We start from the raw sequence: 22831 nt of genomic DNA, 5'->3' as shown, positions 1-22831 counted from the left end.
TAAGACATAACTACAAAATTTCGATTACATGTAAAAGTCTCATGCATTAAGTGTTTAGAAAAATACAAACTGAAATAAGATGACAAATGGACTATCAAACACAGTAGAAATTCAATTACATAATTTTTATAAATGATTAACACTCCTATGTGAAAACCCCTCTGCTTTTGATTGCGATTCAGCGAATTTGTGGAAATGCGATGTGTTTGATCATGATTCTTGATTTGCTACTCTATCAAAACAAAAATGAAAAATAGAAACAAAAAAAATGTGATAGAAGTGTGTCTTGTGAAATTAGACTGATTCGGATGTCTAATATATAGACGTATTTCATTGGGTAATTTGGTAATGTGTCATTTTATTGAAATATGAAACATTTATTTTGGTGAATCATTTTATTAATTTTAGACGCATTTATTAATTTGGGTGAAACATATTTTTTGAAAACATTTTAATGCACCGAACAATTTTTTGGACTACATTTTTAATTTTTAATGCATTCTCCATATAATATTTGTTGTGATTAAGTAACACTTCCTCTTATTTCAAAAAAAAAAGTAACACTTCCCCTTATAAAATAAGCAACGCTTCTTGTACAAAAAAAAACGTTAACGTATGAACAAATATAAAATTGATCAAATTAAAAGTAATATTAATGCATATTCAATGTACTTAAAAGTGAGATTTCAGTGTTATTTTCTTTGATTCAATTCGATTAAAAGTAATAATTTTATTAATGCATATTCAATGTACTTCTGTTTTTCTTTATCTGTCCTAAATTAAAAATTGAACAGTTTAATGAAATTTCTTTAAAAAAAGAAGAACAGTTTAACGAAATAAAAATGTGAATAATATTTGTTTTATTACTATTAGTTTTTTAGATTTTATACTTTGTGATAAATTATAAATTTGATAATCTTTTTAACAGGTTAAGAATATATACAATTTTTTTGCATATTTAAATATATTATAATTGAAATATGATATCATGTAAAACAATCTCATTAAAATTTCATTCTTTACTATCAATTATAAAATATGCGATAATAAAATTGTCTCGCAATATTATTAATGTATTATCATCATGAAAATAAAAATAAAAGTTAGTTCATTTGTTTAATTTATAAATTCATTACAATGTGAATTGGCCAAAAAAATTCAATTTGATAGGGTAGCAATTGGTCAATGTCACAATAATATTTTGTATAGAAAATATTAATATTGCATTTCATTAAGTTACAAATATTAATATGGAAGAGTATTGAAAACCAAATGCATGAGGAGGATAGGTTTGTTGAGACCTATAATCCAATAAATATAATAAAAATAATAATAAAAATAATAAAGATAATAATTAGTTCATTTCATTAATCCAATATTCCTTTTTTCATTAATTGTCAAATGCACGAAAATGCTTGGTTTGGTTTAGACGCCACATGTCACTTTAAAAAATCAATGTTTGGTTTGGTTTATGATGCCACATGTCAACGCCAAAAGAAGAGAAAATAACTTCCATAATAGGACATGAAATAGGTCCTAAATTTATATTATATAGATGGGTATTTAGGTGTCTTTATATTTTTTTTTGTTAACCTTATGGTTCCTAAGAGAAGAGTTCAACCGCGAAGTAACTAAAATTTGAGTTTTCCCAAAAAAATCATTTGATGGAGTTCATAAACAACTTGAGCCAAAATAAATGATTTTCATATTTATTTTTTTAAATTACTATGATTACGATTTCAAAATCAATCAATTTTAATTTTTCAAGTTTGGAGAAGTGTTTTAAAAGAATTGTTTTTCCGTAGAAGTCAAGGATGGAACGAATATTGTGGAAAGAATTATATATGGAGTCGTTTTTAAACCATTTGTGATTATAAGTTTTAATAATAGAATGAATGCTCCTTTAAAAAAAAAATGAATACAAAGATATGGTGTTGAATAAAACATTAATATTTTTTGCTAAAAAAATTTGATAATTTAATAATCATTAATTAGAATATTATTTTTAATAATAGTATGAATTCATTTAAATATTTCATAAGGATGAAGGAAATAAAACTAAAAAAATCAAATACATTATACACTAACGCAAGGTCTTGTTTTTGTTTTTTATTTATACACCCATTAATTAATTAACTTTGTCCACTCAAATATCTATTTGTTTTAATTATAAAAATATTAGTTTTGTTGTTGTCTGTTTTAAATAAATCAAAGGAGCAATAAAAACAATTTTTTTTGGTATCTACAAAAGAAAATAGAAACATGAATAGAGATTCGGTCAAAAACAAAGAATATAGAAAAAAGCACCAAAAGAAAAATTTAAAAGAAAATATGAATAGAAAATAGCTACATAAGAAATCACAATAAAAAGTAACATGTCATTAAGAAATAAACAAATAAAAGAAAAGAGAATGGAGTTGAAAACAATGATTTTTTATGGGAGGAAGATGTAGATGAAAATAATGAAAAACAAATTGTCTCTATATATAGGAAAAAAAATCATGTCATTATCAATTTTGATTGGCTCATCAAAAATAAATGAGTCATTGATCCATTTTGATTGGCTAACAAAATGTAAATGATTCAATATCCATTTTGATTGGTTGATAGAAAAACATTAAATGAAATGAAGAGCAAGAAGATGCCACGTGTACTATCGCTTATAGAGGTATGCTTTTGTATTATATAAAGATAAAGATACCAATTCTTTTTTAGATTTACGGTGCCCCTCCTAAATTTAATGCACAAACGAACATGAAATCCCACTCTACTTTATGATGGCGTATGTGATTTGTTTTCGGTTACTTTTTATGTTTCTTGATTTCATTATAAAAGATTGTAGATCGCATATTTTTGATAAATGAAATGATATCATTGAGATGTTATAAATATTAAACTTTTAGAAAATAACTTGTTTTTTTTTAAAGATAGAAAACAATTTGTTATATTTTGGATCTTTTTTTGTTGAAAGGAACACCTATTTTACTTATGCATCATAATATTAATAATACTAATGATAAAATTGGAATGATAAGGCTCCCTCAAAAAAAAAAAAAAATTTGGAAGGATAACGTGCCAATAACACTGGCAAAAAGTAGCAATATGATTAAATTAGATTTTTGGTAAAAAAAAATTACATTAAATTTGTCTTATATGTTAAAGATTTGTTTTATGTGTTTTTCTGACTAAAGGATTTTTATTTTATAGAAATTTGACTCACGACATTTGACTTTTGAGTTGTTAGGTGTTAGTTTCTCAGATGGAATCAAAGAATCTAAACTACCCCCAACTTAGTTAATATATTTGCACACTGACTCCCTTATTATTGTCTTGAATAATATGATGCACACTTAAGGTCCAACCTTTAGCCAAACACTCATGTATAAAAAAGGATATTTAAATCTCAAGTTTGCACATGGTGGTTTGATTTTTTTTTTTTTTTTTAACAGGAAGAAGCTTATAGCTTTTCATTATTTATCAAAGTAGAAATACAATGTGGAATGTTAAGATGAAAGTGGAGACTAGTGTGGTGTAATGCTTCCTTAGCTAAACTATGAGCAACACCATTGGCTTGTCTCCTAATGAACTTCACATCAGAGTTCACTAAATCGGTACTCAACAAGTGTCTACAATCATTGATTATTGCCATGAAATCAGAGACACCCTCCATGCCATATATGCTATCAGCCACAACTTTTGAGTCTGTTTCGAAATCCATATGCACCATGTTTAGCTCTTTTACCCACTTCAATGCAGCTAAAAGACCCATGGCCTCCCCCATATCGACATCAAGTAGAGGGGTAGTCCAGGCAGTTCTTGCTATCACAAAATTTCCTTCGGCATCTCGAATACAAGCTCCAAATCCAACTTTGTTAAGGGTAGTGGAAAAAGATGCGTCAACATTACACTTGAACCTCCCTGGACTCGGTTTTTCCCAAGTGTCAATCACACCATGTGTGTTTCTGTTGGTGTTCCGATTCCTCACTTCTTGAGCATTCTTCCAACTGCTCAAAAAATTCCCGGCGCGTTCACCTATTTGTTGAGCCGTTTCCGTGACGTTATTCCAAACCTTGTTATTTCTATGTTTCCATAAACTCCATAGAATAACCGCGAACAGCTGTTGTTGGGGAATATCAAGATGCTTGAGCAAATTAAAAATCATATCAGCGCAGGAAGATGTGGGTAACCGCACCTGTTGGATTGTATGCCAAAGACCAGCTCGTTGCCAGCACACAACACTCTTGCTGCACTCGAAGAACAGATGTTTAGCATCTTCGTTGCAAATATCACAGATAGCGCAGGAGGTAGGACAGTTCACCCCTTTTGTAATGAGACGCATCCGAGTTGGAAGACAGTTTCTACAAACCCGCCATATGAAATTCTTAACCTTTGGTGGGAGTTTAAGATTCCAAATAGAATTCCAATGCCCAGGTAATCTATGTTGCAGCATGACAGTATCGTTATTAACAATACTCCTATAGGCACTACGCACTGAATAAATCCCATTCTTTTCAAAACGCCAGGTAGCTTTATCCACACGAACAGAAGGGAGAAGCGGTGTATTTAAAATTTGAGTAGCTGTTCCTGTATCGAAAACATACCGGATAAAATTCTCATTCCATTCCTTCGTGTTTGGCTTGAAAAGGTGACCAACTGTGAGAGCATCCCACATGACTTGCACTTCCGTTAAAGGTTGAAGACGAACAGCATCTTGTAACCAAGGTTGGTTCCATACAGATATAGTTTCTCCTGTTCCTATACTCCATCTGTGCCCTTGATTAATCACTTCTCTAGCATTCCATAAACTTCTCCATACAAAACTGGGATTATGTCCTATGGAAGCACTAAAGTAATCACTATGTGGATAATATCTAGCTTTGAGTAATCTAGTGATGAGTGAATCAGGATGAGTAACCAGTTTCCAAGCCTGTTTTCCAATCATGGCCAAATTGAAAGCTCGAAGGCTCTTGAAACCCATTCCTCCAAAGACTTTAGGAACTGAGAGACGTTCCCATGACATCCAATGCAAGCCTTTCGAGTTGTTCGAATTGTGACCCCACCAGAATGTATTTAGCATTTTTTCAATTTCACTAATAAAAGTACCTAGCAGTAAGAAAACACTCATAACATACGAAGGTATAGATTGGAGGACTGATTTGATAAGAATCTCTCTTCCTGCTTGCGACAGACATCTGCTACTCCAAGAATTTATCCTATTCCAAATTCGATCTTTCACAAATTTAAAAGTCGCTTTTTTGCTTCTTCCAACCATTGATGGGAGGCCTAAGTATTTGCCTGTACCAAGAACTTGCCTAACTCCAAGCACTTGTGCTATTCTCTCCTTGCAATCTGTGGGCGTGTTCCTGCTACAATACATCTCAGATTTTTGCAGATTAATCGCTTGTCCCGACGCAGCTTCATAAGTGGTTAGAATATTCTTCATTGCCATAGCTTCCTGCTCACAAGCTCTAAAGAATAGAAAACAGTCATCTGCAAATAACAGATGTGATATTGCGGGAGCTCCTGTGCAAATACGCGTACCATTGAGAACACCCCTTCTTTCCGCATCAGAGATAAGTGCAGATAAGCCTTCAGCACATATAATAAAAAGATAGGGCGATAAAGGGTCACCTTGTCGTATTCCTCGACCCGGAACAAAAGGCCCAACCTGAGCACCGTTAACCAACACCGTGTAATCCACAGTCTCAACACATAACATAATCCATTGGACCCATTTAAGTGAAAATCCCATCTGAAGCATAACATCCCGAAGATATTCCCAATCTAGTCTATCATATGCCTTGCTAATATCTAATTTGAGGGCTACATCACCTTGTGTTCCTTTTGCTTTAGCTTTCATATAATGAATTACTTCAATGGCCACAATCGCATTATCAAGTATAGAACGGCCTGGTACGAAGGCAGATTGAGAAGTAGATATACATTTGTTTAGCACTCCTTTGAGCCTATTTGCCAGAACCTTTGCCACTATTTTATACACCACGTTGCATAGCGCAATGGGGCGCCAATCTTTCATGGATGCTTGAGACTCTCCTTTAGGAATTAGAGCAATATTTGTTGAGTTCAGATGAGGGGGAAACACTCCATTAGCAAGCCATTCACAACCTGCCTGGAAAACTTCTTTGCCACACATGTCCCAGAAATGATGATAGAAACCAGGATTAAAACCATCCGGTCCCGGACATTTATCCGCTTGCATAGAAAACGCAGCCTCTCGAAACTCAGCAATTGCAAAATCTGCTGTTAGTGAAATATTGTCTTCATGATTGATTGAGGTGTGAACCTTTGAGACAACCGTGTCACGAGTGCTGGGCACTTTGGTGAACAGCTGCGTGAAGTAATCACGAGCGATGACCTGAAGCTCTTCCTCTTTACGACATATCGTTCCATTGTTGTCTTCGAGATGTTCAATTCGATTTACCTTGCGTCTAGAAGTTGCGGCAGCATGAAAAAATTTGGTATTTAAATCCCCATCACGGTACCAGAAAGTTTTTGCCCTTTGTTTCCAAAACAAATCATCTTGCACAAGTAGCTTGTCTAGCTTTCGTCTAAGAGAATTATAATAATTGACATTGGATGCTGACACATGTGTTCTGACTCTTTCAAGCTTCTTTTGGACTTTATTTATTTCACTCCTTACCTTATTATTACTACGGTTCCATTGGGCAAGGTCATTTGCACAATTGCTTAGCTTTTGCGTGATGCTGTCTCCTGTGTAGGTCTGCCACTATTGTTTTACCATTTGAGTGAATTCTGGTTCAACAAGCCAAGAATTTTCGAACTTGAAACGGTGCGAGCTTCTTTGAACATTCATAGCTGGTTTGCAGGTGATCAAAAGTGGGTAATGATCAGATGAGGTTGTTGTGAGGCATTCTACTCTTGCATCAGGAAATAAATGACACCAATCAGAATTTGCTAGTGCTCTGTCCAACTTTTCTTCAACAGCTCTAGGAGTCCCAAGGCTCTTAAACCAAGTGAAAGCATATCCACACATGTGTAGGTCAATCAGCCCAGCATCTAATACTGCTTGACGGAAACCACGAATCAACCACGGTGCTCTTTCTGACCTTCCTTTCTTCTCTTCAGTTGACAATATATCGTTAAAATCACCAATAACACACCATGGTAGTGCGGAGGTGCGTGCCAGGCTTCTCAAAAAATTCCATGATTCTTTTCTTCTTCCAATTTCCGGCATTCCATAAAATCCAGTTAGACGCCAGTTGCCATGTAAATTATCTTCCACTTCGACATCAATATGATTTTGTGAGTAATTAGTAATTTTACAGTTAACTGATTTTTTCCACAAAAAAGCCAATCCTCCTCCTCTACCAATTCGGTCAACCATAAAGCAAGAATCAAAAGACAAAATATACTTCAACTCTTCGATTTTATTTAGAGCTGTCATTGTTTCAGACAGAAAAATTCCTTCCGGTTTGTAGGTCCGGACAAGGTACTTGAGATTGGGAACTGTACTCGGGCTACCAAGACCCCGACATTTGACTTTTGAGTTGTTAGGTGTTAGTTTCTCAGATGGAATCAAAGAATCTAAACTACCCCCAACTTAGTTAATATATTTGCACACTGACTCCCTTATTATTGTCTTGAATAATATGATGCACACTTAAGGTCCAACCTTTAGCCAAACACTCATGTTTAAAAAAGGATATTTAAATCTCAAGTTTGCACATGGTGGTTTGATGATCACATGATAATATGACTGCCTATTGTTATGAAATGTAGAGGTATATATGTTATGTGTTCTTAAACCCCTAATCTTAGTGTTATATCGTACATGATATCTACAACCTAGTAAAAAAACTGAACTAGATCAAATAGTATCAAATAGTATATGTATGTATGTATGTATGTATGTATGTATGTATGTATGTATGTATGTATGTATGTATGTATCTATATATATATATATATATATATATATATATATATATATATATATATATATATATATATATATATATATATATATATATGTAATTTCTAACTATATATTAAGGGACAACCCAATGAAAGCTACTAAAACTCTACATGGCTTCATATCAGGAGAAGTAAACGCATAATTAAATAGCCATCATTATTGATGGATCAAATGCCCAACCGTCCATGACATCAAAACAGCCCAACGAACTTAAAAATAATGACCAATTGATATGGTTTTGTTCATTAATTAAGATTATCATATGCATACATAGACATATACTTGTTTTACTGGATGAAGTAAAGTCCACCCAAAATTATCATTATTGTTTTAAACTATACAAGATTCGCGACTATTGATGTATATTGCACAAAATTACAAACAAATGAGGCCACATTTGCGGTTATATATATGATGTGATTAATTAGCAATTTAAAATAATGATTTTGGTGTTGGTGGAATTGAAATATGTATTTGTGGATAAGAAGTAATAGGAGAGAGCACTACATACACAAATAAGAAAAGAGGATCAAAATTTGAATAGAGCAAACCATGGATCACACATTTTATTAATTTCAATATTTGATCATTATACTTGATGATGATCACTACATGCGATGGAAAGAACTTAACACATCACTAACTGAACTTGCTAGACATTAATAATTTTTTTGACAAGATTGCTAGACATTAATATGTACCCTAGTAATGAGAAATTAATAAAACATTACCATATCCATATAACAAGCTATTTATGAAGTTTACATTAATTTTGATAGAGATAATCAGATGCAAGATTCAGACGAACTTCAGATTATCAGAACACCTTTTCTCTTTAAAAAAAGATAATTAGAAGTTGTTTAAAACAATCATCCTGGAAGGGCTAAGAAGATGATAAGAAGAACGAGAACGACCAAAAGTACAACCTTGGGAAGGAGCTTCATTATCCATTTCCATCAACACTTTGTAAAAGACATCAACATTACAAGGAAGAGCCAAAGGTCCTTGGCAGCTATAACCATATTCTGATTCAGCTTCTTCAAGCAACATCTTGAACAAAGGATGATTAGCATACTCAGTTTTGATCACAAACCTTTGCATTTGAGGTCCAACGTACACCGAAAAGCATCCCTCCGGGGCCACTTTCTTTCGTCTATTTTCTTCGCCCCGCGGAAGACTAGGCCATGATTTGCTCCTTCTTGTCGTTGGAATCACTGATGATGAATATGATTTACTCTTGTGTCCTCCTCCTCCTCCTCCTATGGACTTGCATCTCTCCCACGTTTTTGTGATGAGGCCTATTTTCTTGTTCCCTTTTCCTTGCTTCATGTTCTTGCCAATATCCATTTTTGTCTTTTTTTATTTGAAAAATAAAAAGGTGTGTGGAATGGAATATAGAAAAAAGTTGGAAATTAAGAGGGAGTGTTTGTGTCAACCTCTATCATAAACCAAATTAAACATGACTTTGCTTCTTGGCATCATTGTGTTGCTCATATTTCTATGCAAATTCACTAATTTATGAGCATAAACACTTTAATTACCATATTATGAGCACAACATGAGGAGTTGAGGATCGATGAGAAGGTTCAGAAGAGCATGAATATGATAGTAATTCCTAATGTTAATGATCAATTCAATTTAAGGAAAGAAGAAGAAGAAGCTAACATAGAGTTATTAATTTCTTCTCCTAGCATGGGCTGGAAATTTCCGCCACTTTGTTACACTGCTTTAAATAAAGAACCATAGGTTATAATATTATATTGATGTATATTATTTCTTATCTAGTGGATTGATTTATTGCAATTTGTCAACGTTGCATTTTTCTTTTCTTAATTATTACTGAGTAATAGTTTTTTTTGTTTGCCTTTGTTGACAAATGAAAATTGGACACCTAAATTCATGCATTTACTTTGTCCACTCTGTGTTTATATTTTCTTTATTCTTATATACCACCCGCAATGGTGGATGTTTCACCTACGTAGCACTACATTAAATAGACATCCAATTATGAAGTATAACATGTGAGTGTTTATAAAGAATGATGACTATGGAAACACCCACTCTCTCCACTTTTTGCATGTCCCATTTCATAAATCAAAATGAAATAAATAAGATTTGTTGAAATGTAGCGATATAAAATTATTTGTGGAACCTATTTAGATTTTTTTTTTTTGAGGTCCTGAGTTGAAAAAATTGATACATTTTAAGTATTATGATAAAATGAGTGATGTAGACATACAAGATCTATTTAAACACTCAATATAGGTGCACTCTTACGGATTATCTTACTATTTATTTATTTGTTTTTTCCAGTAGTACTTATCCTTTCTACTCCACAGTTAAATCTCGTTTGAAATTTTTATATTATCGTTACTCCCATGAGTGACAGCAACTTCTCTATGTATTTTCTTGTAAAACTTAGCATTTGACAAATGCAAGCGAAAGTTTATTTTCAAATGTTTATTCAGCGTGATGCTGATGTTAAATAAATTATCTAATAATTGTTGTCAAAATATTATTATCTATAATATTTTATGATCATAATTTTAAGTCAATGATGACAGATGCCAAATGAAGAGAATACATTTTTATTATATTATTTAAGAATCAGCTTCATAAAAAAATAATATTGTTTTTACTCAAAAAAAAAATATTGTTAAAGAAAATAATTTTATATTATAGGTAATCATAGACGCCAATGAATTTGTCCACACGCCTAAATATACATAATCGCAGAGAAAATATCAGAGTAAAATAACATATCCTCTAAAAAAACGAAATAGCGTAACATAAAATATTACATTGTTGTTTCAAAAAATAAAATAAAATATTAAATTGTTCAACATTTTTTTACCCAAAACTCTGTAAATCAAATAAGATTACGTAATTGTAACCGACTTCAAATTGTGTATCACCTATAAACTCGAGTGCTTCAGTATGTGTTATAAATAATGATAAACACACACATCTCACTACAGATGATCAATAACACTAATCCTCTATAATTCGTGTCTCATATGATGTTATTACTGATTTAACATTTGGAAGCATCAAGAGTTATTTAGAGGTGACATAATATCTATTGAAAAAATCTGGAATTATTTTTGTGGAGAATATGCCTTGAAATAGGTATTTTTCAGTTTAAGGATAATGTGATTAGAATAAGGGTTAAGGCCCATTTGAACAAGGACATTGTTTCATGAACATCCTTTTTTTTTCATACCCCTCCATGTGGTACTAGGGTTATTTTTGTAGTTTCACCTTCTCTTGAACCCTTCAGGCTCCCTCAGCACCACCACCATCGCCCACCCTCCCTCGCCACCATCAACTCACTGCTGTCATCGTCCACCACAACGTCGTCGATCTCCGTGGATAAGAGAGAAACTTCGACGAGTGTGAGAGAGGAAGAGACATAAGAGAGTGAGACAACAAGACGGGGCGGCAACGAGAGGAGAGGGACAACGAGGCAAAATAGATCCACGATTGAGATAGAAAAATAAGGATGGTGTAGCAGACGAGATAGACGAAGTGTAGTCGTGCGGCAAACGAGATCTGGTGAAAACGACGACGGACGGAGTATGGTGTTGTGGTAGATCAACATACGAATTTTGGTGGTGCACACACGAGATCTAGTGGGGGGGGGGGGGGGGGGGGTTAGAGGAAAAATGTGTCACTTCTTTTTCTTTTATTTTTTTAGTTGTTGAGAAGGCACTATTTCTATAATTTTATATTAAATGGTGCCACTTGGGTGTAGTGGATTGCCACATAGGATGGTCTGAATATCAGGACTATTTGAACAAAGCTAGACGTTTTGTGTCCTCAAACTTGCTATACTGAGTGATTTAAATCATGGTTATTGGATTCGAAGCTTGATTCAGATCAATATATTTTTCTTTTTGAAAATAGAGATTCAAAAATAGATTTTAACGGAGCCGAAACAAGGGCACACAAATGAGGATTATAGCTTTCATGCAGAGAGAATTTAAGTGAGGTTCTAGGGTTGGAAAATGCATTGTAAACACTTTAAGTAGTTCTGAAGCATTATAGAAAGAATTCAAGCTTTCTCTAGTGAGTTCTTGAGTGGAAATCATTGATGGTTGAGAGAGGAAAAGAGAGAAATTAAGGATTACTCTTAGTGAGCAATTAGAGATAATGTCTTCGTCACTTTTGTGACTCTCTTAAGAGAAAGGGAAATTTTAGTAATTAGGGTTTGCTCTTATTGAGATCTTGAAGCTAATCTCTTGCAATTATTATAAAGTTTCATTGATAGTTAATCAGAGATTTACTCTCTCCCTTAGACGTAAATCAATTTTGACTGAATTGGTTAAACAATCTCATTGTATTTGTTACTCTACTCTCTTTATCATTGTCTTTGGATTGTTTGTTTTTGTTTTTGCTCTACACATAGGCTCTAGATGTAACATCCCGCTCGTCAAATCCGAGAATTTAGCAGTCGATGTGTCTGAGGGAGAGTGTCCAGGAAGGTTATGGTAAGACGGAAGAACATATTATGCATTGTCAGTTAAACACAGGTTGAATTATCAGTGTCAGAGAAAGAACGATTAAGACGAAAGGCATAATGGTACTTTCACACCATAGGTATATAAGTGATTTTGGAGACAAATACTTCATTACTCTTTGTTGTTTCTCTCTCTAGGTTTTGAGAATTGGAACTTTCTCCTCCTTTTCTCTTTATGCCACCCCCAACCTCCCTTCATAACCCATCAATCCTTCCAAGTTTGTGTAATTGGTGAATCAAGCATGGATGCTAGCAACACAACAAGCAAGAAACAACTATGAGTTTGAATTGAAGGTTTGAGGTTATCTTAGAATCAAGATCAAGAGCTAGGGTTTGGTGTAAAGTGGAACTTGAAGATGAAATCTTGTTATTGCAGAATCTTAGGTGAGTTCTATAGATAGATAACCTACCTATGGTTTGTGCAATCTTATGTGAGGAACCATGAAATGTTAAATTGGTTTTGAATGAATTTTAGTACCCTTTTATGTCAATTGTTGTTGGAAACATGTTTGTTGAGCCATGCATTTCATTTCCTTTAGTTTTCATGTGTCCTGGATGATTATGGTGCATTAGGTTGCTTAGGATTGAGGTGAAATGTTGAAAACTGCAATTTCTGCACTTCTGGTCCGAAGAAACTCGCTATTAGCGAAATTCTTTCGCTAATAGCAAAATTTCCCAGAACCATTTCGCTAATAGTCAAATTTTGGCTATTAGCCAAATTCCCAGACAGCTCACAGAGCCATTTCGCTATCAGCGAAATTCTAGCGAAAATGGCACATCAAGTTTCACTTTTAGCTGGCTTTGGGGCCTTGTCTGCCATCTGAAACCATTTGTTTAACGCTTATTAATCTAAAGAAAACCCTCAATCTCTAATAACCTAATGTACCATCACACTTGAGTTTCAAACGGAAAATGCATGAGACATTTGAACATATTTCAACAACAATGGCACTTGAGAGAGTTTAAGCATGTTTATTCGGGTAGCGATAAACTAAGAATGGGGTAAAACCATAGAGCCTCGACATAAATCGTCGAGAACTAGAAAGTTAGAAAGAACCCTAAGCAAGTTAAGTTATGAATTGATAGGCATAGTCTCTTCATTATGATCAGGAATGATTAAGTAAGTAAGTAGCAAGACAAGTTATCATGTATGGTCAAGACCATAAAGTAAAATGTAGGTGTCGTGTCTTTCCGTTATCCACGACAAGGGGGATACGAAAGGTTCTCACAAGGGGAACAGGATACGCTCCGCAAGGTAGGCCCGCACGTCATTGAGGGAGTCTGATGTACCTTAGCTAGGTTTTCATCGGTCAAGTAAGGGATTAACTTTTGGGTTTACTCCACTCGGGATTAATCCGTAAAATGAACCAAGATAATATTGTTTGTTCAATGCTAACCTCTAACATAATGAATGAACATGTTTATGAATATAATTACGATATGTTTCAAGACAGGAACAAGCTTATGCATTAGAACAAGTTATGATGATATACTGTCGACGATCTTAGTAACTCCCCGATCGTCCAGTTTAGGAACATGTCATGAATGAGTTATGTTTAGGTCTTGATGCGTTTAACGCATCTCGACAAAGCGGTCCTAGGTTCCCTTGACCGCCATGACATGTAAAGTATAAGACAAGACTTATGAGCTAAGTTAAGAAGAACCCTACGACGGATCTAGTATGCACAACCGTCTAGGTAAGCATGATCCACACGTATAATCAACCGACAGGTTGTATTGTAGACACGTGGTGACCATAGGTTTCCCCGATGTTACCTATAGCCTAGGAGTAGGTAGAACTCACTGAGACATTATGTCTCATTCCAATCCTTATTTGTTTCAGATAAACAGGTTGGTATTGCAAGCTCGTAGCCGGATGGATATTTCAGCAAGTGCGCGTTCGTACCCGCTGCAGGAGGTTATGGATTTCAAAGATGCATTTATTATATTTTGGGTCGAGTAGTAATGAATTGTCGATTGTACGAACGTGATTTGTTGTATATATTATTCATTCGAAGACTTATTGTTGTAAATCTTAATGTATCCAGTATCAAGTTAATGCACATGCTAAACTTTCTAGATACGTTTAGTATGGGTGTTACACTAGAATTGTTCTAGGTTAAATCTCTATTTGCTTTGGTTGTTTAAGTTTTGGTTGCCATTGTTATTTGTTTCATTTTTCTTGTTAAATTCGCAACAACTTTAATTATAGAAAAATGTGAAAATTATCTAGAAGTGTACATATTAAGCAATAAGCTCCTAAAAGTGTGCTCAAAGTTATCTACATGTATGTATAATACCTCTAGTACTCGTCATTTCAATCAAGCATATTGTGAGTTCTATATTAGAATATTTATATTTTTTCAACAAAGTGGTATCAAGAGCTTAATTGTGAGAATTGAGAGTATAGAGTTGAGAGATAGCAACTCGTGAATACAATTCTTTCCACTTTTCTCTTCTTAATAAAGAGAAATATAAAAAGTGGTGTCTTCACACGAAAGTTGTGCTAGGCTCTCGAGGTGCATTAGAGATTATAGAGAAAGGCCATGAGAAGCCATAAGATGAAGAAAGTTTGTCTCAATGAGAAAGATGAATTGTCAAATATGAAGAAGAAATATAACAAGTTGTAATATGTGGGTAATTCTATGTTTGAGAAGGTTGAGGATGAAACTATCTCAAAGGAAGCTTGGTAGATTTAAGAGAAATCACTCACTCTAAGGGATTAAGAAAGTGAGGAAGATGGTGCGTATCATTAATTAGTTTTTTTTTATCAGCTTAAGTAACATAAAAAGGAAAATCTTAAGCATTTGATAGAATAGAACTATTCTATTAATTTATGTCATGAATTAAAAAGAAAGGATGAAACATCATTAATTCATGGATGACAAGATTTACAATGCAAGATTGATGAATGGCGAAAGCTTAAAGACATAATCACTAACACATGCATGTAGCTACAACTAAATGAAATGAAAGCTAGAAATTAAAGTAGATATCGTGGCCATAGTGCTCACGAAACAACAACATAATTAACTAAAAAAAAAACATTTAAACTCCAGAGCCAATAGGTTCCTCACTTTGAACTTTTTCCTCATTATCATCACCCTTGTTCTTCTTTTCTTGTTCAATTTTTTCCAATTGGGTCTCTATAACAATACTTTTGAGTGGCTCAATTGGTGCTTTCTTTTCCTTTTTCATAGCTTTTTCCCCACCATTCCTATAGATTGCATACAGCAGCATCTGAAGTAATCCCAATACGAAACCCAACACATTTGGGAGCTGCACATTAATCATTCACAATGCAATCATTTAATTAGTAAAAAAAAAAAATGATATCTTTTTTTATCAATGACAAGATGATTTCATCAAAAAATAATTAGGTAGCTTGAAAATAATTCATTAGTTCAGCTTTTTGTTTGTACAATAAATTACTAAAAACAATCAAATTATGACAAGGAAATAAGAAGAAATTTTTATTCACCACTAATTTTATTTTTTCTTTTATAACAAGTAATTAACACTTACAGCAATGCATATGTCCTTGAGGAAGAGACCGTAGCCAAACCACATTGTGGCACTCAATGTGAGAGTGAATGACAAATTGAAAGGCATAAACTCAACACTCTTTGTACGAACAACTTGCGCCTACATATAAATTTCAAGAAAATTATTAGATCCATTAAGTTCATAAATCAAACTAGATCATATTATATATATTAATTGAGTAAGGATTTTATATATGTACATACCACAATGCTTAGTGGTGCTGCAAAGACACTAACACTAAGGGAAACACAAACCCATCCAAGAACTTGGACACGAAGTGGACCATGCACGGCATAGTTAGTGACTATGAGGATCAAAGCAAAGGACCCCACGTTCATTGCCGAAAGTAACTTGAAAGTTAAGTTCTACATTCAATAATAAATATTTAAGGAACAAATTAATTAACTTTATATTGAAAAAAGATATTAATGTTCAATTATTGGATTGGATTAGCAAAGTTTTTATATAAATAAATAATACCCTTGCATCTCTTGGTGCATAGATGATGTACAATATGATGTAGATGGTCTCTACCACACATCCAAATGAGTTTATGGTAATGAGGAGAAAAGCATCTTTTTTTAGCAATGCATAGTACAACCAAAGCATGGAGCTGAACAAAGCTACTAGGTAAGGCAGTGACTGAAAACCCTCTGTCGATTTCTTCTTGTATATACGGTAAAATGTTGATCTGCAACATTAATTCAAGCAAAGTTATTAATTAATATAATTTTACTAATGAAATTATAAAGTTGATTGATATTTAAATAAATACTTACACTACCAGAAAACCGGTGATTAGCCACGGTTATTTAGCCACGGCACAGTGGGCATGGCTAACCTTTCATTTTGCCACAGTTAAAATTTCCATTTGCCACTGGTGTTACCGTGGCTAAGTGAACATTCCTAATTCTGATTTTCCCCCTCAATGAAAACTCGTTCCGCGCCCATATATATTTTCACTCTCCCTCCTTCATTAATTTTTTTAGTTCTAATTTATTAATTTATTCATTTCTTTCCCCCAAAAACATGAAACTAAAACAAAATATTTCACTTCCCCCAAATGAAACCCTAAACAAAGTTGAAGTTGCCATCTCTCTCTCTCTCTCTCTCTCTCTCTCTCACACACACCAACGATTCACAACCATCTCTCACACACCATGAAATAGCCGATCTCTCTCTCTCTCTCTCTCTCTGGCCGTTATCTTCTTTCCCCAAATCCATCAAATCTCTGTTGTTGAATCACCATGACCCCTGTTCTTGTTCTTACCGGTGAGTTCTGTTGATTTAGGTTTTTTTCCTCACATATTTAGGGATTTCTATGTTTAAGGTTTTGTGAATTCTGAAATTGTTTTTGACTTAAGGATTTCTATGTTTCAGGTTTTTGAAGATTAAGCTTGTTTTCTTAGTTACTCATTCGTAAAGGTTTGTAGATCTGGTTTTTTTTTGTTGATTTGAACCCTTTTTACTTTAATTTATTATTTATTTATAAAAAAATTTGATTGATACTGAATACTAACGTATGGATTTGTTGGTGATTTGAACTTAGATTTAAACTTATTATTATTCTTCAGTGAGAAATTATGATTTGAACTTAGGTCTGATCTTTGGTGATATTTTGAAATTAGATTTGAAACCCTCAAATTGATGATTTTGTACATGTTGACGTTATTTGTGAAATAAAGAATCAGCTATTGCTTGCACTCGAATTGCGATGTCTTTTAGATTTTTGTTCTCTATACCTGATTGTTGTTGTTGTTTTTTTATATAGGAGAGAACATATTTCACCCACTGTTGGTTGTGAATGATTAGGGAAAGGTATAAGATATATATAGAGGGAACATTTTCGTGTTTTGGTTTGTAGTTAAGGGCACTTCCGCTGCAGTCTGTTCTGTTTTTGAGAGTGATAGGTGCAAGTGTTTATTCATTTAGAGTGTTGTTGATGCATATTGGTCTGCCGGGTAAAATCACACCCTTAATGTACTCGGTAATAACATTCAAACCTGGGTGTGTTTGTAAGGTTGCCCCTCAAGTAAACCTGCTCATTATGACAGATGGATTGTTTTCACGTATCTGAATTCTTAATGAGATTGGTGCTCATCACATATCTGAATTCTTCTGCTGTTATCAATGCACTAATTTGAGGTTATCAATGAGATTGGTGCTCATCACATATCTGAATTCTTCTGCTGCTATTGGCATGGTATAATTTCGCATCAAGGATGGCTATTTGCTGCCATAGTTAAAGAGATGATTTTGCAAAATGTTCACAACCAATGAGAAATTTAATCTGAATTTGTTGTGGTAACGTAAATCTTTTAAAATAAACCCCATGTGCAAGGAACCCATCCTTCTCAATGTGATAATATTTTTGGTTATAAAAAAAATATAGTAAATTAAGTCATGACTATTTTGATACCGTCTAATGGCCTATACGTTATCATAAGATCTTCTTCAAATCAATTAACATGTCTATTTTGTATTATTGGTATTATGGTTATTTATGCCTTATATGGATTTGCCTTACTGATAGTTCTAGGACGGTAGACAGTCTAAGGTGTAATTGGTGCATGCCAATGTAATGTTTTATGGATTACTTTATATTTAGGCAATTATCAGTATGCCAAGTGTGCCTCATTTGTGTAGAAGCTGCCATATGCACTCATAATGTTGGATAAATACTTTGGTTTAAGCAGGCCCTGTTTTTATTTCAGTTCTTCCTTTGTTTGATGTACAATCAACCTATTGGGAACTCTTCTTAGTTATCTTATTATGTTATCATAGTAAAGTTTAAGTATGTTATATTATATATGATAATTAATAGTTAACTTTTTTGTATTGATTTTATTAGGAGCTACGATTAAAACGACCGGTATGTCGCAGTGAGGTTATTTTGTCAACATTAATAAATAAGCACGGAAAATTTGTGAGTGACGAAGGAAAAGTTATTGTTGTAAGTAAATTGATTGCATTTCTCTTTCATTTATCTTGTGTGTGAGGGCTTCAGTTTCAGCTATAGTTGAATTTGAATGAGTCATTGTTTTCTTTTCAATGTGACACAATATTTAATTTAAGAGTAATACTGAAATTGCATTATTTAATTATCAGTGCTTATGAAATTGCATCTAGTTGGGTCGCGAGATATAACATCACTCTTAATGTATATAGCCTGCTGTTTGGATATTTCATGGTTGTTAATTACCTGTTTTTAATAGGATAAGATATCAGAGAATTTGCTCAAAGATCAAGAGCGTGTTGCTACTTTAGGTGTTCCCTCAAAGATTAATGCTTATCCAGATGATGTTGTCGGAAAAGTGTTTGGAGCTGAGCATTCAGGTCGAGTGCGTGGATTAGGTGTTGGTGTTTGCCCCTCTAAGGTTTTTGGAACACGCAAGCATTTCTCTGAATTTGTTAATGTTGGTAGCTCTAGCCAAAATATTGAGGATTTGAAGAAGCAAGTACACACTTTAGGGGAAAAGTTAACTGGATATGAAGAGACTAAGGAGCAGCTTACACAAGCTCAAAGTCACTTGGCATTTCTCACCAACTTTTTGCAAGAAAAATTTGGCGATGAATTACCAAGTTTCAACCAAGGTATTTCTTCATAATAATCATATTCTGTGTTTCTGGTTTACATTGTAATTAGCATAATACAATTGTTGATCTTTAATTAACCAATGCTTTCTTTCATTTTTCCTTTACTTGACAGGTACCAGTTCTAGTAATTAAACCAATAAGGAACATGTTTTTTGGACTGCTAAATGAAGAACCCTGTTTGTATTTTTAGCTTCAGTAGTGAAAGTGTTAGTATATTAGTCTTGCTATAATATGTTAAAAATGTAATTTTGATTCCACTACATTTTATATGACTGTAACTTGTATTTTGATCCCTACATATTGCTTTAAGAAATTGGATCTTGACCTTGTTAGTTTAATGTCTACTTATATCCCAAGCAGTAGTATTGTTACTATTGTCTTTATATACTGTACTGCATTTTGGTTAGTATGCTGAAGCTGAAAAAATAGCAATTATTTTTTTTTTTAAAAAAAAAAACACTACTTAGCCACGGTTAGGCCTGTGGTAAACTGTATGTAAAACAGACCTTCTCCATTTCTTTTATCCATGAGTTAACCGTGGCTAGAAGAGCTCAAATCCGTAGCTAACACAATGTTACCACGACAAAATTAGCCGTGGCTAACACATGGAATAGACGTGGCTAAATTTTGGCGACGCCCTTGTTTGCCACGGTTGTGGCCTACGTGGTAACATTCGTTACCCACGGTTACACGATAGTTTAGCCACGCTTTTGACCGTGGTTAATCACCGGTTTTCTGGTAGTGTTACATTGGAGCCAAGAACACCAAGAACGAAATGACGTTACCTGTACATCAAATATAGGGCAGTAATTAATACCTTTGCTGATCACAAAATACATGTATACAAGAGGTAAAAAAAATATTAAATTTGACTTGTATATAATGTGTGTGTATAAACGGTTAATTGGTTCATCACGTACGTGTAAAACAAAAGTGTAGAATGTGTTATAAATTTAGTAAGAAAAAAACAAAAAGGGAATGTGGATATGTTTATCAACTCAACATCCTCTTGGTATTCAACTTTTTGCACATTATTATGTGACATAATTAAATTGAAAATATATGGAAAATGTGGTAGTAAGCTGCTAAAATGAAGTGGGATCAACCTAAATGCATTGAAAATATATGTGTAATGTACTTACATATGAAAATTAAATTAGAATCCAGTACTTGTATATCTATTTGCCTAGAACAAAAAAGTAAAATACAATTATGTGTCATGCGTTTAACTTTATTCTACGTACGTACCAAGCATGCCAAAGGTAAAAGCCAAAGTGTTGTGACTGATGGCCATGATGACTATGTTTTTGACTTCAGCAACAACAACTACACAAGTATTAGAGGGTGCAGTGCAGGGAGAGAGGAGAGAAACTATATTCTTCCAAACTCAAACCCTAAAACACGTGCATGCAGTTATTGATGCTGATGGTGAGGAGGGTCCTTCACAATCCCACTCTATATATACTCACTTCCTAAGAGTCAGTAATTAAAAATTACATAGAAAGGATCTTCACAATAAAATATAATTGCAAACTGGCTCCCATGAGAAAACGTACGTACGTCAGGGTGGAATCAGCATTATTACACTTTAATTAATATTTCTATATTCTTCACTACAGGATGCATTGCAACATTCATGCAAATTAAACTTGTTAGCTTTCTTACTTTGGTTTTTAATTTCATTTTTATTTCTGCCAACTTGCTTAGATTCCTTTAACGTTACTGAGGCAGAACATAACTAGTGGGACGTATGGGTTAGTTAGGTACGGATTTTAAATTTACCTTTTGAAGGACAAGTTGCTAATTAAATTCTATCTAATTTGACAAGTTATTTACATCTTGTTTTTGTTTAAATTAAATGTTAAAGGATGGCCTGTGAGATTTAATTGATTCAAGTTCTACAATGTAAAAATTATGTAAAAAAATGCAACAAGAATTTTAATACAAACGATTGTATGTATTCATCCCGTGAGAAAATATGTAGACACTTTATAGGTTTGTAAGTGGTACTACCTCATCCCTAATTTCTTTTCGTCAAATAGACTAAAATTCACGTGAACAAATAAGGAATCCGAAGTTCTAATTCAACACTACATATATGACCCTGGATTGGGGGTGCAAATTTTTTGACTTCATTAATAATTTTATATATATATATATATATATATATATATATATATATATATATATATATATATATATATATATATTCCTTCAAAATATATATATATATATATATATATATATATATATATATATATATATATATTGTGTGTGTATGTGTGTGTGTGTGAGAGACCAAGTTTTAGAGTGGTGATTTTTCTTCTTATTCCATCATTAAAATCAGCACAACTAAGTTGAATAAAAAAAACATGTAAAAAAAAAAAGTTGAATAAAAAAAATATCAACTCAACTAATCATTTTAACACGAACCAACGCTTAAGTAAAACTCATGTTATTATTAAAAAAGAAATAATTAAAAAAATTAAAGGGGAGAAAAGAAATAATTAAAATCACGTTGAAAAGGTAAAAACTATACCATTTTAAAACATACAAAATATTAAAAAAATTAGAGACCGAAAGAAGAAGAAAAAGTATTAGAAAAAATGTTATACCATTTGACATTATTCGGATATCATTTGATACGTTAATTAGATACATAAAAATTAACATTTTTGATAAAAAGTTCATAAGTCGTTAATATTCGTGCAAGTCGTTGATATATCAAACGATATTTAATGTCAAATTTTGTAATAACTTTCAATTCAACGAATAAATTTGTAATATGATTGTGGTAAAGAATTATCGAAGGTGTCATATATTAAATTTGACTTCGTGGTATCAATTGATCATATGCTTAAAAAAATATGAATTATTGAGTAGTTATATATTGTGTTTTCAAAGATCAAACACATAACTTTCAATTTGGGTGAATTTGGCTTAGTGGTAAGGTATTATTTGCTACTTGTAGAAATTGTGTTTGATTCCCTTCCCAAGTTCTACATTTTAGCCTTAAGATTTATACATAATGTAAATGATAAAGTAAAATTAACATGTATCAGAATGTGAAAAAGATAATTGGCAGTTGGTGAGGTGCAAAACTTTACTATTAGGTAAGGACCAAAGGACATGCGGTGCAATGCAAGTGCAGCCCAAAAATTCCAGGGTATGCAAAATATAATAAAATAATATAATTGGTATAAAATTTAAGA

General features: G+C 33.1%; 3 protein-coding genes across 5 annotated transcripts; 1 reads left to right on the top strand and 2 right to left on the bottom strand.

Moving 5' to 3' along the window:
- Nucleotides 1-8492: 8492 nt before the first annotated feature.
- On the bottom strand, nucleotides 8493-9656 carry LOC146903677 (auxin-responsive protein SAUR36-like). The gene has a single exon (XM_085725803.1). It carries the CDS (start codon nucleotides 9302-9304, stop codon nucleotides 8807-8809), a length of 498 nt encoding a protein of 165 aa, XP_085581929.1. The 5' UTR covers nucleotides 9305-9656; the 3' UTR covers nucleotides 8493-8806.
- A 5666-nt stretch (nucleotides 9657-15322) lies between these two features.
- On the bottom strand, nucleotides 15323-21050 carry LOC146903675 (bidirectional sugar transporter N3). The gene is made up of 6 exons (XM_085723383.1): nucleotides 20868-21050; nucleotides 20368-20404; nucleotides 16503-16713; nucleotides 16226-16387; nucleotides 16002-16121; nucleotides 15323-15755 (listed from the first exon to the last, which is right to left on the bottom strand). Exons 1-6 carry the CDS (start codon nucleotides 20911-20913, stop codon nucleotides 15525-15527), a joined length of 807 nt encoding a protein of 268 aa, XP_085579509.1. The 5' UTR covers nucleotides 20914-21050; the 3' UTR covers nucleotides 15323-15524.
- Nucleotides 16986-19957, top strand: LOC146903676 (uncharacterized). Of its 3 annotated transcripts, XR_015017719.1 has the most exons (5): nucleotides 16986-17294; nucleotides 17403-17447; nucleotides 18874-18975; nucleotides 19238-19616; nucleotides 19732-19957. XR_015017719.1 is itself a non-coding variant. In XM_085723384.1 (4 exons), exons 1-4 carry the CDS (start codon nucleotides 18175-18177, stop codon nucleotides 19749-19751), a joined length of 552 nt encoding a protein of 183 aa, XP_085579510.1. In that variant the 5' UTR covers nucleotides 18031-18174; the 3' UTR covers nucleotides 19752-19957. The 3 variants fall into 3 exon arrangements, 1 of the variants encoding a protein (XP_085579510.1); XR_015017720.1 differs by lacking the exon at nucleotides 18874-18975; XM_085723384.1 differs by lacking the exons at nucleotides 16986-17294; nucleotides 17403-17447 and adding an exon at nucleotides 18031-18225.
- Nucleotides 21051-22831: the final 1781 nt, after the last annotated feature.

Source organism: Medicago sativa, chromosome 7 (genome assembly GCF_051527215.1).
Source record: "Medicago sativa cultivar Bolivia chromosome 7, Bolivia_mono, whole genome shotgun sequence".
NCBI lineage: Eukaryota > Viridiplantae > Streptophyta > Magnoliopsida > Fabales > Fabaceae > Medicago > Medicago sativa.
This window is presented reverse-complemented; position numbering and strand designations above follow the sequence as displayed.

Coding starts and splice junctions, on each gene's coding strand:
- LOC146903677 (XM_085725803.1), bottom strand. CDS start 9,304: ATGGATATTGGCAAGAACATGAAGCAAGGAAAAGGGAACAAGAAAATA.
- LOC146903676 (XM_085723384.1), top strand. CDS start 18,175: ATGAGATTGGTGCTCATCACATATCTGAATTCTTCTGCTGCTATTGGC. Junction 18,976..19,237: donor ACGAAGGAAAAGTTATTGTT/GTAAGTAAATTG, acceptor TGTTTTTAATAG/GATAAGATATCAGAGAATTT. Junction 19,617..19,731: donor ATTACCAAGTTTCAACCAAG/GTATTTCTTCAT, acceptor TTTACTTGACAG/GTACCAGTTCTAGTAATTAA.
- LOC146903675 (XM_085723383.1), bottom strand. CDS start 20,913: ATGGCCATCAGTCACAACACTTTGGCTTTTACCTTTGGCATGCTTG. Junction 16,714..20,367: donor TTGGTGTTCTTGGCTCCAAT/GTAACACTACCA, acceptor TTAATGTTGCAG/ATCAACATTTTACCGTATAT. Junction 16,388..16,502: donor ATGCACCAAGAGATGCAAGG/GTATTATTTATT, acceptor TATTGAATGTAG/AACTTAACTTTCAAGTTACT.